Genomic DNA, 16,975 nt, shown 5'->3' with positions numbered 1-16,975 from the left:
AACCATGCAACCTCTGCTAAGCCACATTTATAATGCCCGCAAAGGGTACTCAACACGTCGAGTTGCATACTCACGTCAGCACGATGTTTTGAAATGTCTGATGTGGTCAGAGGAGAAGATGACAAATGAAGAATGTCTTTCATGCATTCAATCACAAACTTCTTGGTATGTTCATTCAAGTCTGAGTTGGTGATTGCTGAAGCTGACACTGTCAACACCGGGTTTGGTCGAGGAATAAGCAAATCTGAAGGAACAAGTGATGATGGAGTACCCGTCTTTGCTGAGACAATCGGTTCTGGTGGAATGGTTGGCTCTGCAGGCAATGCCTCACTGTCAAATCCTTTGTTAACATAATCATCAGACCCATCAAAGTCGATAAGTTGTTCATCCCTAGAGCTAGAAGCTCCGAAACAAGTATCAGATGGTGGCATTTCTGAACTCTGAGTTAGTGGGAAGAAGACATCTTCAATACGACTAGACTCGTCATGCTTCGCACGTTTCTTTTGTTTGAAATGTGGGACTAAGGAATGGACATTTTCTGATCCAATGTCCGACTCAGTATCAGCATAGTTGGCGCCAGTAAATTCATTATGTTGGGGAGGACATCTCTCAAAAACTTCTTCAGGGTTGGAGTAAAGTAAGCGAATGTCTTTGATCACATAATTTGACTCCTCTTCTTTGAATGGTTGCTTGGACAATGTTGAATGAATGGCCTTCACAGATCTCCCCAAGTATGGAATGCAACTCCTCACCCACCAACGACAGTACCACCACGTGCATTGACCCATACGGAGAGTCCTAGGAATGTGAAAGTGGATGCCAGTATTTCTCCTTAATATTAAAACCCAAGCTTTAGCGATTTCGCTTATTCCACACTGCCTCCTCCTAGGAATACTCAGACAAAACTTATCTGAGGGCACACCTTGATCGAAACCAAATCGGCGAGCAAATCGTTAGGATAATAAGGTTCTAAATATGCGTCGTTACCCACTCTTACGGGTAGCAAAGAAGAACGCATAGAAATCAGTAACTCAAATTTCTCATCAGATAAATCTTCATTATCCAAAAAGTCTAGATCTTTCTCCATGGGAAATGAATATGGCCGATGCATAACATAATCCTCTCCCCTTAAAATATGTCTAGCCCCATTCATGCTTCGACGTTCAGCAGGGATCCCGCCATACTTACTTAAATGAGGAAGATCCATAAGATCCCAACCACTATAGAGATGGCGAAAATGCTCGGCTAACCAACCTATCACATAATGCATAGGTAAGAAGGCTTGACCTCGCCCCTGGCCATGTATGGCTGAATCATACAAAGCTCGATAAATGTATCCCAAAACAGAGGGTGCAAGTGAAACTTTGTGTCCGTGGGCCATCATTGAAGCCATGTAAAAAGTTTCAGGTCTAATGTTGGAGCCCTCAGTAGGAAAAACAAAACGACTTAGCCATAAAGACAGAAAGGCTGCAAGACTACCCTCTTTTGAAATGTTCAATGGAATAGAGTGAAGATTAACTTTTGATTTACCTTTCCTTTGGTCGTCTTCTCCTATGGCCTCACAAGTCGAGTTTTGTCTCACACCTTGAAACATCTTTTTCCCTCTATAGAAAAATTCTATCCACTGCTCCCAAGATACATTTATATCATTTGATTTGGCACAAACTTTGACACTCTTCAAATAGTTATAAATTTGAGTGTGGAACCTTAAAAGCTCACAAGATTGGTAGAATGATATGGAGTGCCGCCAACCAATTTTTTGTTAAGAGGTATAAACTCTTCATAAGGAATTCCTAAAATAGGTAACCCTCCAATAACCTTCAAATCATACAGAGATATTCCCATCTCACCGCTGCTATGATGAAATGTGTTAGACAGAGGACCCCAGAGTTCAGAAAAAGCTCGCCATACAGATCTCTCATAGTTGAATGGATATCTTGATATATAAACAGCTCCATAAATTCCAGCATGATTCAAAGTATCTCGATTTGTGCGCAAAATAAGGTCTGTCCATTCAATAAGATATGTCGCAAATACAGCATGTCCATGAAAGAAAAAATTGTTATTGGCCTTTTTCTCTGCTAAAACACGATGAAGGCTTGGATAAAAGTCCACAGTGACTTGGTAATCCATATCAGCATCCTGTTTATTGTCAATATCCCCAAGAACTTTAGCTTGGAAATTGGGACCGAAGCCTCGAGTGTGCTGGACAACATTATCATCAAGCGAAGAATTATATTGTAAGTCACCCGAGATTACATCTTCAATCTTACACAAAGAAACAGGATCTTGATGATCATTGGAGGCTTTTACTTCATTCAATGAAATGGAGCGTCGATAAGATGGTCCAATCTCTATTTCTCTTCCTAAATTGTTCGGAGCTCTTTGAGAGCCAAGTCCCCTAAAATTAGACATACTGCACAAAAAAAGTAGGTCAGACAAAATAAAATACAAAATTCTCAAGCAAGATGTGTGTACATAAATGACACGCACTTGCTTGAGGGGGCATCTGTTGAACGATAAAAAAAAAGAGGAATAAATAAATTTATTATTATTTCATTATTGGTTTTTTAAAATAATAATAATAATAAAAAATAAATATCAGTCAAATAGAGAGAAAATAGGATCTCAACTCCCCACTCCCCTATTTTTACTCATCCTTTACGTTACAGGATAAAAAAAATAATAATAATAATTTTATTGGAAAAAATAGGGTCTATAAATAGGAGAAGTTGAGAACAGAAAAAGGATCGACACTTTAAAAAAAAAAGTCTGAGAAAGAGAGAAAGGAAACACAGAGAAAAAAATATAAACGATACTTTTTTTTGCAACAACCAAGAAAGCTTCAAGGGTAAGTATTCATGGAATGAACTCATTCCTATTTCTTTTTTTTCTTTTGATGTTTATCTTGCTCCTCTCTTGTTCTTTTTTTTATTTCTTTCCTCATTTATGGAATGCCCTCGTTCCATAAATGAAATTGGATGCCCTCATCCATGGAATGCCCTCATTCCACAAAAAAATTGGATGCCCTCATCCATGGAATGCCCTCATTCCACAAAAAATTGGATGCCCTCATCCATGGAATGCCCTCATTCCACAAAAAAATTGGATGCCCTCATCCATGGAATGCCCTCATTCTACCAAAAAATTGGATGCCCTCATTCATGGAATGCCCTCATTCCATAAAAAAAAATGGGTGATCTCAGTCATAAAGTCATTATCAAAATTATTTGCAATAAAATATATTTTGATTGAAAAAGTTAAATACCTTACTGGTACTCTAGACCAGTCAAAAATTTTGTGTGGTTAAAGAATCCCGCACAGTTGTGAATTTAAGGGTGATTAAAAGAACCTAAAAAAATGAGATTGAATTAATTTGCAAAATAATATATATATGTACGTACAAAAATCTGGTCAAGTTATAAAATTAGTACATATAGCATGCATATAAGTGTGAGATTGGTATGGGAATACATATAAACATGTAATATATATATATATATACATGTATATGAGTTATTTGTGAATGAACCAAAAAGTATCGAGTTTTGTTGGGTATTGAATATATGCAGATATATGTATCTATAATTTGTTAGCATTATATTGATGAAATAAAAAAAGGGGCTTTATGAATTACATGCGTGTACACTGTCAGAGGAAAAAAAAAAAGCAAAAGTCAATGTAATGTATTCTTAAATCCAAATATATATATATATATATATATAAACGTGCTTGACAGAAAACACTGTAAAATAATATTTTATATATATATAATATGTATATACCTGTCCACAGTACAAAAAGTTAAACCGTGTACTATATATATTATGTTAAGTTCGACATAATCTTGTACCATTAAACCGCGTACTATATAATATATATCAATGGTATATTATATATACCTGTTGCAAAATTGTGTTTCAATGGTATAATTCAATGTTAAGTAAGAATTGAATTATAAAATAAGATATTATCTTAAATTGACCAATTTAAATTTAAATTTAAGATAGTATCTGATAAAAGATAAATTATTATTCCTTAAATTTTGGAATAAATAATTAAATATCAGTCAAATTATCTTTTTATTTCTAAAAATAATAAAAAGATTGCAAAACTGAATTTCATCACAAAAAAAAGTGGTAAAATTCTAAAGTTTATAAAAGATAATAAAAAGATCTCCAAACTTAAATTTATCACCAAAAAGTGGTAAATTTCTAAATCCATACAAAATGGCACGAAATTCCAAATGAGCTCACTAAAATTAATCTTGGAATATTAAAGAGGTCATTCACCTCACCAAATTTCAAAGAGGTCTTTACCTCACAAAAATCTCAAAAGTGGTAATTTTTACCTAAAAATTAAAAAGTGCACTAAAATTCAAAGCCATAACGAATTAAATGGCACTCCAAAGGAAAAGAGGTCATTCACCTCATAAAAAATTAAAGTTCGGAACTACGTTTGACTTGATTCCTATAAAAGGATACGTAGGCAACTTAGTTGCTAAGACTAAGTGCAGTCGCCGATACCGCACAAATGGTATCAAAATACAAATCCTAAAATTCCCTTAAAGGTCATACACCAAGGAATTTTTTTCTAAATTTTCAAATAGCAAAGAATTCCTGAAAGCGGTCATATACCGGAATTCTTTATTCAAATTCTAAAATACTGCATTCTGAACTACAAGTGGCTTGATCCTTCACAAAGAAGGTATGTAGGCAACTCGGTTAATTAAATTGACTGAGTTCAGCTGCAATTCCAAATTTACCCCAAATTTCCCAAATTTATTTTAATTATTTAATGTCATTGTAATTGGAATCAAAGGGTATTTCCTTTAAATAAAAGGATTGTAATTAAGAGATTATTCTTATAATCTTGGATGGGTCGAACTTAAGTTAATAAACTCTTATGCTATAATTTTGGCATAGGTGAAATTGTGTTTTGCATTTATTTTTAATATTCTAAATGTGAAATTTTTTGCTTAACAATGTGAACAATCCTCACCAGTCACGGTCCTCAATCCTAGTGGCATTCCTTATACTTTCTATGGTTTATGGCTCAATACCTCGTTTAAGTACCCAAGTTGTTTCTCGGGCAATTTAGAACTTTCTAGCCATTGGACAAAATCTAGCAAAGTGTTGAACAAGATAAAGCCGCAGTTGGGTCGTCTTCTCAAGTGAAGGAAGGTAACTCGCAGGCGGTGAGGCAGGGTGTTTCCACGGTTGTTCATGCACGAGATTCGAGTAACAGTCGGTTGTAGAAATTGAAGGCTAGTGCTGGCAACAGGGCTATGAAGGCGTGGGTACCTAGAGATATGTTGACGGAGCAGTTTAAGGTCGCGAGGGAGTCTCCTGTTGAGGGTGGGTGGTCTTGAGCCTTTGTTGCAGGTGAGAAAGGAGGTTGCTATTGTGCCGTTTTTAGAGGATATTGTGGTTTCAAATGGTAATGCCATTGTAGATACTTCCAAGGTGAATGATGTGGATGGGTCTTATTCGAACCCTACCTTCTCTTTGGGTGATGGGCCTGGTGTCACTTCGGGCCACGTGTCTAATGTGGGAGTTGGTATCTTAAGTGGGTCGTCCCAACCATCTATTTTTAATTTAAAATTGTTAAATGAGCTTATAAAAGATGTGGCTAGTTCTGGGCCGTATGGAGCTTTTTTCCTATTGGGTCGCATGCTTCTCCTCGGGTTGATGATGGGCCAACTCCTATTTTGCTAGTTGATTATAACAAAGGTGACTCGTGTAGTTCTTTAAAGGGCCAATACATCTCAGCTAATTTGGATGAGAATCGATCTCTAGCCAATTTCTTCCAATCTCAAGAGAGGTATATTAAGGAACTTAAAGAAATTGGTAACTCTGGGATCCTTAAACTGAAAGCTTCTTGTGTTGATATTGGCGTCCAAATTCCTTCTGAAGTTAATGAGCAAACAACTCCTATAAAGAAGCGGAAATTGAACTTTGAAGAAGAGTCAAGAGGGTGGTTCGTGAGTTTTCGCACGATGTTAGCCCAGTTTGTGCGTTGGATGTTGTGAATGTTTCGCTTGACTCAAACGAGTCTTGGGAGGAGCCCCTGGCTAGCAATGAATTGACTAAAGTTTCTCAGGCAATGGATACTTCTAATTGTTCACAATAAGTTGACAAACCTATTTCTTTGGGTCAGTCAGTTAGGCTCACAACCTGGAAAGCCAGAGCCAGTTTGGTGGATTTAGTCATCCCGAACAAAGTTGAGGCAATCATTGAGGATGAGGGTTTTGCGGTCAGTGTGCACTTTGCTGCTTTTACCCTTGTGGAGGAGGATGTTGTCCCTCCTCCACAGGAGCCACGAGAGGCCTTGCTTGGAACTACAGAGAGTTAGGACAGACCTCTACAGTTCTTGAATTAAAAGCCTTCATTCGGTCGTGCTCTCTTGATCTCATCTTCATTATCGAACTTAAAGTGGATGCGGATAATCTGGTATGTTCTCTTAAGAATTAACATTTTTACTTTAATATTGTGGTTCTTGCTGTGGGTTGTACAAGTGGTATCATTGTGGCTTGGAAGGCCAGTTATATCTTTGAAAGTATTTGCATTTCTAAAAATTAGATTATTGGTATTGTGTACTCAGATCCAGAGCATAATCCTTGGTTGTTATCGTGTGTTTACGGGCCTCCTTACTTCCATGAGAACAAGAAATTATGGTCGAACATTATGAATATTGGCAAAAGATTTGGTGGGCCATGGTTGACTTTTTGGGAACGTTAATTTTGTTCTAAGTAACTCTGAACGGGTTGGTTCCAAAGGAAAGGATCAATTCCTACCCTTTATTGCAGATTTGATTAATTGACAGGGTTAGTCGAGCCGCCCATTAAGGGTGATAATCTGACTTGGGATAATCATAGAGATGGCCTGGCTCACATTAAATCTGCTCGTAATAAAGCGCTGGTGAATGACGAGTGGTTTCAGCTCTTCCCAAAAGCTTGATTCTTTTGTTGCATACTAGTAACTCAGATCACCGGCCACTCTATATCTTTACAACGGACTAGGGATGGCAATTCGTGTTCGTGTCGTGTCGAGACCCATATATAACGGGTACATGCTCAACTTGAATACGACCCGTTTAATAATCGTATCAAAAAAATGAAACCCGAACATGACCCGTCTATAGACGGGTTGACACGACACGACCCGTGTAACCCGTTTATATGCATATTTTATTTAAATATGTCAATCAATAACACGTTTTGAAGTATTCAACACATTTATAACCCATTTATGACACGTTAAAGTACTAAAATAACTTTAAATAGGTCATTAACGGGTCAATTTTGTGTTAGCCGTGTCAACCCGAACACGACCCGTTTATTAAACAGGTTAGACGAGTCAACCCAAACACGTCCCGAACCCAATTAAGGCAAACCCAAACTCGCTAACTCTCATGCGGGTTTCGAGTTGTCTTATCGTGTCTGACCCGTTTTGCCGGCCCTACAACGGACCCTGGGTATAGGACAAAGATGCCTTTTAGATTTGAAGCTTGGTGTACTAGGGACCCCCCGTAGTTTGCTAGTGGTTGACCATGCTTGGAGGTCAATTACTCATGATTGGGCCCCATCAAGAATTTTCAAGAAAGTGGGTGCTACACGACTTGCTCTGAGAAAATAGAATCGAGAATAATTTGGCAAGTTAGATACTAGCATCTCCTGGCTTGAAGGCCAACCCGAGTGTATTCAAAGTTTGCCTACCGGGACAAGAGGTTGGGCTTAAGAGGCAGAAGTAAGGGGAGCTCTAAATGAAGCGCTTAGTCAGAAAGCCCTGTACTGGCAACAGCGAGCCCGCGTTTCTTAGATCAAGAATGGTGATAAATGCTCTAAATTATTTTTCACTACTGCCACTATCCAAAATAGATGTAATACTGTTGACAGTATTTTGAGCAAGGAAGGGGTTTGACTTACGAATAGTAGGGAGATTGGTAGAGAGTTCTCGCAATTCTTGGGAGAGTATTCAGACTGCTCTTGTTCTTGGGCAGAGTATTCAGGATAATAATGTGTTAGTCCAAGAGATCATCTTTTCATTCAAGCTTAAGAAAGGAAAAGAGAGGTTTTTAACTATCAAGATTGACTTTGTCAAAGCTTATTAACATGGCAGTCATTCAACTTAAAAAAAAAGTATAATATATAATGGGTTGTATCACACATTATTCATGAGTGTGTGATTAAATTTTAATAATTAGATAAATATTATATTTAGTGTGGTAGAAATTATTTTACCAGGATATTAGATCTACTCACAAGTATGTTGATTAACACCCTAAATATGAACTTCTAAAACGATTATAAAATAAACACATATAAAGTATGAGAAACCTTACATTGGGTGCAGCGGAATAATATGTCTCCTTCCGTTCAGATCTCTAACCCTTGTATCCTTTCTGTCACAGAGTATTATCAAGATCTGAACCTGGATCTCTTTCTCTCCTTTCTTTAGTGCTGAAACTCCTTCTTGTTGAATATCTTTCTTCACGATTTTCCTCACTATAATTGAGGTATCACTTGCTGTGTGTGGGCACTACTCTATCACTAAGAGGTTCAAAATTATTCAAGGAAGAAGAAGAGTATAGGTGGCGGCTAGGTTAGAGAGAGAAGGCTCAGGTTTTTCTCTGAAGGAAACAAGATGTGAAAGTGTAAATTTCCTGAAGCCTTCACTATCTATTTATAGCATTCCACATAGGGTTAGGTTTGAATTATTTGGCATTAAAATAATGAAAATATCACATGATAAAGCCTATAAAAGTGGCCGGACATGACTATATGGATTTGGGCCTCACTTTTTGCAATTTTGCAGTTTTATCATTTCTGCATCTCATTTTTCCAAAAACGCCAATTTTCAAATTCAACCATTTAAATGCAAATTCTAACTATTTAATAATTATTAAATAATATTGTCATTTATCATATTTATTAATTGAACCATACAAAGTATCATAATAACAAATATGCCCTAAAAACTCTTTCTTTACAATTTCGCCCTTACTTAGTGAAAAATTCACAAATAGACATAGTCTAATTTGAGAATTATAATTGATTAATCAAAACCAATTAAATGAGTCTTACAAGTAATATTATCTCAACTAGTGGGGGGACCATGGGTCTATATAACTGAGCTTCCAATAAGCAGATCAAGAATTTGTAATCTAAATTCACTGACTTATTAATTCTTCGTTGAATCCATGCATAGAACTTAGAATTGCACTCTCAGTATATAGAACGTTCTATATGTTTCACCATATAGACACGTCATTAGTTATCCATTGTTATGATCCTAATTTGATCAATGATCCTCTATATGAATGATCTACACTGTAAAGGGATTAGATTACCGTGACACCCTACAATGTATTTTATCCTTAAAACACTTAACCCCGTATAAATGATATTTCAGCTATGTGAAATGAGTACTCCACCATTTATTTTCGTTTGGTCAAGCTCAAAGGAAATCATCCTTTACTCTCTATTCGCCAGATAGAAGCTATAGATTCCATATTTATGTTAGCGCTCCCACTCAATTGCACTACCGTGTTCCCAAAATGTACGTATCACCCTGACCCAAAAGTAGGCTTAACTAACAAATCAAAGAACACGAATAACACTCTTGAGATTGAGCCTAATCATATCAGGATTTAGATCATTTGATCTAGGATCAACTAGGCGATATTGACTTGAATAGATATTACAGTAAGTTTGATAAATCTATGTCAAAGTTCAATATCGGTCCCTTCCGATGCATACTCTATGCACCCAACCTGAGCTTTACTTTAACCAATGCTCTGGAAAGAACATAGCATTATACCAAATGCAAGTAAACTCTGTTGTAGATTATCATATCAGTAAAACCCTGTATCTGATAAATCTAGGAATCTTTATTCACATAGTCATGTTTACTTTCCAATGTGTTGACAACACAATAAACAGGATCAAGTATGTGAAAAGGGTTTCAGATGAATTTATAAATCAAATAGACAAGCAATTGATAATATGAACCAAAACATACACAAATGAATGAAAAATACTTCTGTTTCTTTATTGATATTGAATAAATTGAATTACATTGAATTGAAATTTTATTTAAGGCATAAAACCCAACAGTTACCAAATTAGATCAACAAATCATTTACATATAGTTTGTATGTTTAACAAATTAGTACTACACAAATATTATATGAGAGATATAATTTTAACTTTTTAATTGTTTTTTATTAACATGGTTTGTATTGTGTAAGTGAGTACTTAATAGTTTTTAATAGAGAAATGCTAAAGGGCACTACTGGTGCCTAGCACCCTCCTACGTGTCAATATCGCTATTGGTGCAATTAAGAATCGGGTCCCATATAGTTTAATATAATAATTTTTATAGAGTATCGCTAGCCAATTGCAAGTCGACACATTTAGAAGGTGCTAGGCACCACTGGTGCCCAATAGCAATGCTCTTTTTAATAACATGACTGACGACAAATATATTGGCTGAAGCAATAAGACAAGCGAATTTTTCAAGGGTGATGAGAATGTAAATGTTACATTTCCCAATGCAGAGAAAAAGTTGAGAATTTTAACAGTTGTAAGACACATTTGGTTTCACTTCTTTGTGTAAAAAATTTGACCATGCAATTGTTGTCTTGATATTTTTATTTTTATTTTCTCAATATATATAATTTAAATTGCTTCTAAATGATATCATTTCTAACAAGTTTATGATTTCTCCATATGGTTGGCACTCTTAGTAGAACTTTCTTTAGTTTCAATTTTCTTTGTAAAGTGATCCGCGAATAGAATTGTGCATGCGTTGACACGTAACTCTGTTCATATAGCTGATTGTACTTTCAGCGCGTCTTCTTTGCCAACTGATATTTTATCCTTAGTTTGGGATGATTTAAGTTAAAAAATTTATTTTAAAAAAAATTACTTTTATTTGATTATTTTAATATGTTTTTGGCATACAATATTAATTAATCAATAAGAGGTACTCTGTACCATTTGCCTTAATGTTTTTATTTTCTCAATATATATATATAATCCAAATTACTTAAATTATATAGGTCTCTCACTTACTACATTACTTTGATATGGTTTTAGCATACAATACTAATTAAACAATAAGAGAAAAAAATACTTCCAAAATTATTACTCAGAAAAAAACTTAATTGATGTCCAAACTAATTAAATAAAATACCAAAACATAAACTAATCTAATATAAGCTAAAATTTCAAAGGGAGGAAAAAAAAAAAAGAAAACGAAAACTATTAACACACTAAAACAATCTATAATATAATTAATAAGTTCAACCAAAAAATTTGTAGTTCTTAGCTGAAATGATGATTGTCCTAATAATAGGTGCTACAACCATCAATGTTACTCACAATATTATGCAAAACTGGAAAAAAAAAAAATTAAAGAAAAATAAACACATCACATCAAAATACATAAATAATAAATATATGTATGTAAGTATAATTTACCCAATTTGCAATCCAAGACAAACTATATTTTTTAGGCTTGTAGATAGAAAGCCACATAACACATGGAAGCTGAATAAAAAGAAAGAATTTGTTAGGGAAATTTGAATTTATATCCATCTTTCATACCTAAATTAATTTTTTAAACTAATAATTATAACTATTAAAAAAATATGATCACTTTTCACTAAACCCTAAAATACCCCTCTCATTATTCTCAACCATCTCTCTCTTCCTCCTTTCTCTCTCAAAGCAAAGCCAAAACCAAACTAAGAAAGCACCACCCAAATCCAACCGAACCACCGGCGTTCCACCCAAAACGCCGATCGAGCACCACCCACGGTTAACCACTGCACTCACCCACGCTAGACCGCACCCACACTCCGCACCCACGGTATTTTTCATTTTTCATGGTATTTTTCATTTTTTAATTGTTGATTTAGGGTGAAAATACTTTTTCTTGATAGATTTAGGTTCTGTGATTTTTTGTGTGATTTTTAGAGTGTGATTTAGTGTATTTTCATCAAAGAAGATGAAGGCCCGATGGGGCCCGATGGTTGGGCCCGATGGTAGTGGATGATGTGCCAAAACGGTGAAAATTCCATGTGGTCCGATGGGTCCGATGGTCGGGCCCGATGGTGTGGCCCGATGCCCTTAATTGGGCAAAAATCTGTTCGTGGGTCCGATGGGCCCAATAGTCGGGCCCGATGGTATGGCCCGATGGTAGGGCCCGATGCCTTTAATTGGGTAAAATATGTTCATGGGTCCGATGCCCGAGAGTTGGGCCCGATGGTACGGCCCGATGCTCTTGATTGGGCAAATTTGTTCGTGGGTCCGATGGGCCCGATGGTTTTCCTGGTTCGGTGGAGATCGAGATCCCTTCGTGGATCTCCGTGGTGGTCACAACGGGTTCGGTCGGTCAAGAATGGGTGGTGGCGGTCAAGAGTGGGTGGGTGCGGTCTAGCGTCGGTGGGTGGGTGCGGTCTAGCGTGGGTGGGTGCGGTGGTTAACCGTGGGTGGTGCTCGATCGGCGTTATGGGTGGAACGCCATGGTTCGGTTGGATTTGGGTGGTGCTTTAGTTTTGTTTTGGGTTTGCTTTGAGAGAGAAAGGAGGAAGAGAGAGATGGTTGAAAATAATGAGAGGGGTATTTTAGGATTTATGGAAAAGTGATCATATTTTTTCAATAGTTATAATTATAAGTTTAAAAAATTAATTTAAGTATAAAAGATGGATATAAATTCAAATTTCCCAATTGTTACTAACGAAAGAAATCATATTATTTAGTAAATAAAAAAGAATTATAGTAATATTATTTTGCTTACAAAATATGTGGTTGGAGCAAACACAAATCCACCTAAGAAACCAAGGAGACCACCAAAGAAAGGAATAGCCATAGCTACAACTACAACCATGGTCATTACTGAACAAAAACAGTAATTTTATTATTGTTTGATAGTTATTAATTACTCTATATATATGTAGAGAAATATATAGACATTTAATAATTTAAAACACTATATAGAATATACTCACAAACATAAGTGGCACGAGTGAAAAATCGGACACAAAAAGTAGGTGTGAAGTTCATCTTCTTCACTAACACAGTTTCAATCATATCAAAAACTGGCATTGCATATATCTGTAGAGAGAGTATTATTTCAATTAATTGACATAATTCAATATAAAAAAAGTATAATATATAATGGGTTGTATTCCACATTGTTCATGCGTGTGTAATTAAATTTTAATAATTAAATAAATACTATATTTGGTGTGATTACTAAATTGGATCAACATATCATCTAATTTTAATTTTTTAGTTATTTTTTTCTGTTAAATTAACGTGGTTTATATTATGTAATGTGTACCTGATAGCTTCCAATAACATGGATGCGACAAATAAATTGGCTGAAGCAATAAGCCAGGTGGTTTTTCAAGGGTGTGATGAAAATATTATCATGTTCCATAGTGTTCCATGAAAAAAGGTTCAGGTTGTAAAGACAAGCCAAAGTCCAGTGCGATTTCTTTGAGCTGATATTTCATCCTTAATTTGGGATGATTTAAATTAATGAAGTTATTTCTTTTCAAAAAAAAAAAAAAAATTACTTCTATTTAATTATTTTAACATGTTTTTACTTTTTAGCATACAATACTAAAATAAGAGGTACTTTGTTCGATTTGCCTTGATATTTTTATTTTCTCAATATATATAATCTAAAGTTCTTAAATATATAGGTCTCTCACTTACTAGTTACTAAGTTATACTTTGATATGGTTTTAGCATACAATACTAATTAACAATAAGAGAAAAAAATTCTTCCAAAATTATTACTCAGAAAAAAACTTAATTGATGTCCAAACTAATTAAATAAAATACCAAAACATAAACTAATCTAATATAAGCTAAAATTTCAAAGGGAGAAAAAAAAAACAAAAACTATTAACATACTAAAACAATCTATATAACTAATAAGTTCAACCAAAAAATTTGTAGTTCTTAGCCGAAATGATGATTGTCCTAAGAGCTCCAATAGGTGCTACAACCATCAATGTTACTCCCAATATTATGCAAAACTGAAAAAAAATAATTAAAAGAAAAATAAACACAACACATCAAAATACATAAATAATTAAATAAATAACAAAACAAGCGATAGATATGTATGTAAGTATAATTTACCCAATTTGCAATCCAAGACAAACTATATTTTTTAGGCTTGTAGATAGAAAGCCACATAACACATGGAAGCTGAATAAAAAGAAAGAATTGTTACTAATAAAAAAAATCATATTAATTAATAGATAAAAAAGAATTATAGTAATATTATTTTGCTTACAAAATATGTGGTTGGAGCAAACACAAATCCACCAAAGAAACCAAGGAGACCACCAAAGAAAGGAATAGCCATTGCTACAACCATGGTCATTACTGAACAAAAACAGTAAGTTACGTTAAGTTTATTATATATTGTTTGATAGTTATTAATTACTCTATATATATATGTAGAGAAATATATAAACATATAATAATTTAAAACACTATATAGAATATACTTACAAACATAAGTGGTACGAGTGAAAAATCGAAGACAAAAACTAGGTGTGAAGTTCATCTTCTTCACTAACACAGTTTCAATCATATCGAAAACTGGCATTGCATATATCTGTAGACAAAATGAGAAACAAAGAGAGTATTATTTCAATTAATTAACATAATTCAACATTAAAAAAGTATAATATATAATGGGATGTATCCCACATTGTTCATGGTTGTGTGATTAAATTTTAATAATTAAATAAATAATATATTTGGTGTGATTACTAAATTGGATATATCATCTATGCTTAAAAAATTAATACTAGAGAAATTAGATACAAAAGATATTATTTCAATGTAAATGGGTACCTGATAGCTTCCAATAACATGGATGACGACAAACATATTGGCTGCAGCAATAAGCCAAGCAGGCTTTTCAAGAGTGATGAGAATATTGTCATCTACCGAGTTACCAAAAACATAGTAACCTATCAAAGCAACTGGAAAATAACAAAGAGCTACTACTATGTAAGCCACAACTACTCCTCTCCACATTGGTTTCTTAGATGGTTTTTCTGGTGTGGATGGGATTGTGGCTTGAATCTCAAGCACCACATTGTGCCCAGCATAAGCAAAGGCCACATCTCCCAATGCGGAGAAGAAGTTGAGAATTTTAACGCCTAAAGTTGATCCGGTTAGCTTGTAAGACACGTCTGGTTTCACTCCTTTGTGTAAGGAACTTGACCATGCAATTGTTGAGTAACTGAAATTTATAATCAAATTAATGCATGTAAACTAGTTTCAATCACAAGTATAAACTTAATTTTAATCACAAGTATAAATTTTTGTAACTTAAAATTAATACATAGTACTATAATTAATGATTATGAATATGAAATAAGCATGACATTATATTTATGACAATTAATACTCATCACAAAAATATATATATGCCCAATTTTGGATAGATTAGGCCTAAGACCACCAAACTCAAAAAAAGATTTTACTTGTGTGTTGTCTCAAAAATATAATGTTAAATATTAATATGTTGGCCCATTTTGTTAAAAAAAAATATATAAGCATACTTTTTTAGTTTTATTAAAAAACATCTTACTCCATTATAAATTTAGCCCTATATAAATATATGACAAATTAATATAATTAACTATGCTCCTTCTGAACTTTTAGCTATTGTTGATGCGGAATGTTACTGAATAAATTAATCAACTTTTGTTTAAAAAATAAAAAAAAAAACTCACCGATGTGATCAATTTTGCACACAATTTATTGTGTCTAACTACTAATTTTAATTAGATGTGTCAAATATAGTTCTATAAATATATAGTTTTTTTTTTTTCGAAAGTAATATGTATATATAGTTTTAGTGTACACTTAATGTTTCACTTTTACAAAAATTAACACTTTTTTTTTTTTACTAAAAAGTAATATGCATATATCAAATACGATATGATAAACAAAATCCTAATCAAAAGAACACAGATTATATAAGTGAAAAACTGATATTATATATACAGAAAATTAATATATACAAATAATATATATATATTTTTATATATGACAATTAATTAAAAATGTTAATTAATTAAAAGTATGATGTATGTATATACCTTAAGGACATTACAGCTGCAGCCAAGGAAACACCAGTGATGGAATTGAAATTGGGAAGATGAGAAAGAAACAAATGAACAATACCAAACATAAGAATGAACCAAGAGGTTCTCATGGGTTGGCAATTTGGGCAAATAGTATCGATAGCTTTCTTCAACGATTTTCCACCTGTCACCATGTAAACAATATTCACTCCCACCTCCACAGTTAACTGTTGGGGCACAACAATATAAAGCCCTAATTTTTCACCAAACGCATGCTGACCCAGCTCGTGGTATCGGTCAAATCTCTTCCCAGGCACCATTTCATGCATCTCCACCATTTGCCATAGTGTGTACAGTGTTATCACCCATGACAATATTAGGATAGCCACACCAGGACCCCTAATAATACATAATATAAATTAAATAAAATGTAACATAAAATGTATTGCACTAAAATCAAAACTTATTTATTTATACATACCATCCTAACTCCGCCATGGCATAGGGAAGGCTTAGAACACCTGCCCCGACCATGGCGGTGACATTATGGAATGCGGAATACCACCATTTCGCTTTCCTGGAAGAAGTGATGGGAAGCCAATCGTCGATTGCTTTTTGCTTTGCGGCAGCATCATCGGCAATGTTATTTACTACTCCTTCCACTTCCACTTGGGTTCCCATGGTTATTTTGTGGTTAGAGTATTTTTTTTGTGTTATTCGTTCTATATAAATGATTATGTAAAATTAACCTCTAACTAAACCTTTACCTATTTACCTATTTAGTAGAACAACTACAAACTAACACCCCTTTATTCTCTCCCTACAAAACTAAGTCAGCCGT

At 34.3% G+C, this 16,975-nt stretch overlaps 1 protein-coding gene and 1 long non-coding RNA gene across 2 annotated transcripts; both read right to left on the bottom strand.

The window, feature by feature from the left end:
• Positions 1-11,122: 11,122 nt before the first annotated feature.
• Positions 11,123-13,377, bottom strand: LOC133036640 (uncharacterized). The gene is made up of 4 exons (XR_009687216.1): positions 13,353-13,377; positions 12,807-13,123; positions 11,486-11,554; positions 11,123-11,400 (listed from the first exon to the last, which is right to left on the bottom strand). It is a non-coding gene; the product is annotated as an uncharacterized LOC133036640 (long non-coding RNA).
• A 413-nt stretch (positions 13,378-13,790) lies between these two features.
• Positions 13,791-16,869, bottom strand: LOC115712731 (lysine histidine transporter 2). Its single transcript, XM_030641077.2, has 7 exons — positions 16,616-16,869; positions 16,150-16,533; positions 14,891-15,284; positions 14,543-14,648; positions 14,322-14,413; positions 14,165-14,233; positions 13,791-14,058 (listed from the first exon to the last, which is right to left on the bottom strand). The coding sequence occupies exons 1-7, from the start codon at positions 16,813-16,815 to the stop codon at positions 13,960-13,962; spliced, it is 1,344 nt and encodes a 447-aa protein (XP_030496937.2). The 5' UTR covers positions 16,816-16,869; the 3' UTR covers positions 13,791-13,959.
• Between the last annotated feature and the right edge of the window lie 106 nt (positions 16,870-16,975).

Source organism: Cannabis sativa, chromosome 4, assembly GCF_029168945.1.
Source record: "Cannabis sativa cultivar Pink pepper isolate KNU-18-1 chromosome 4, ASM2916894v1, whole genome shotgun sequence".
Lineage (NCBI taxonomy): Eukaryota > Viridiplantae > Streptophyta > Magnoliopsida > Rosales > Cannabaceae > Cannabis > Cannabis sativa.
The sequence above is the reverse complement of the archived record's forward strand: the minus strand, read 5'-3'. Positions and strand labels throughout refer to the sequence as shown.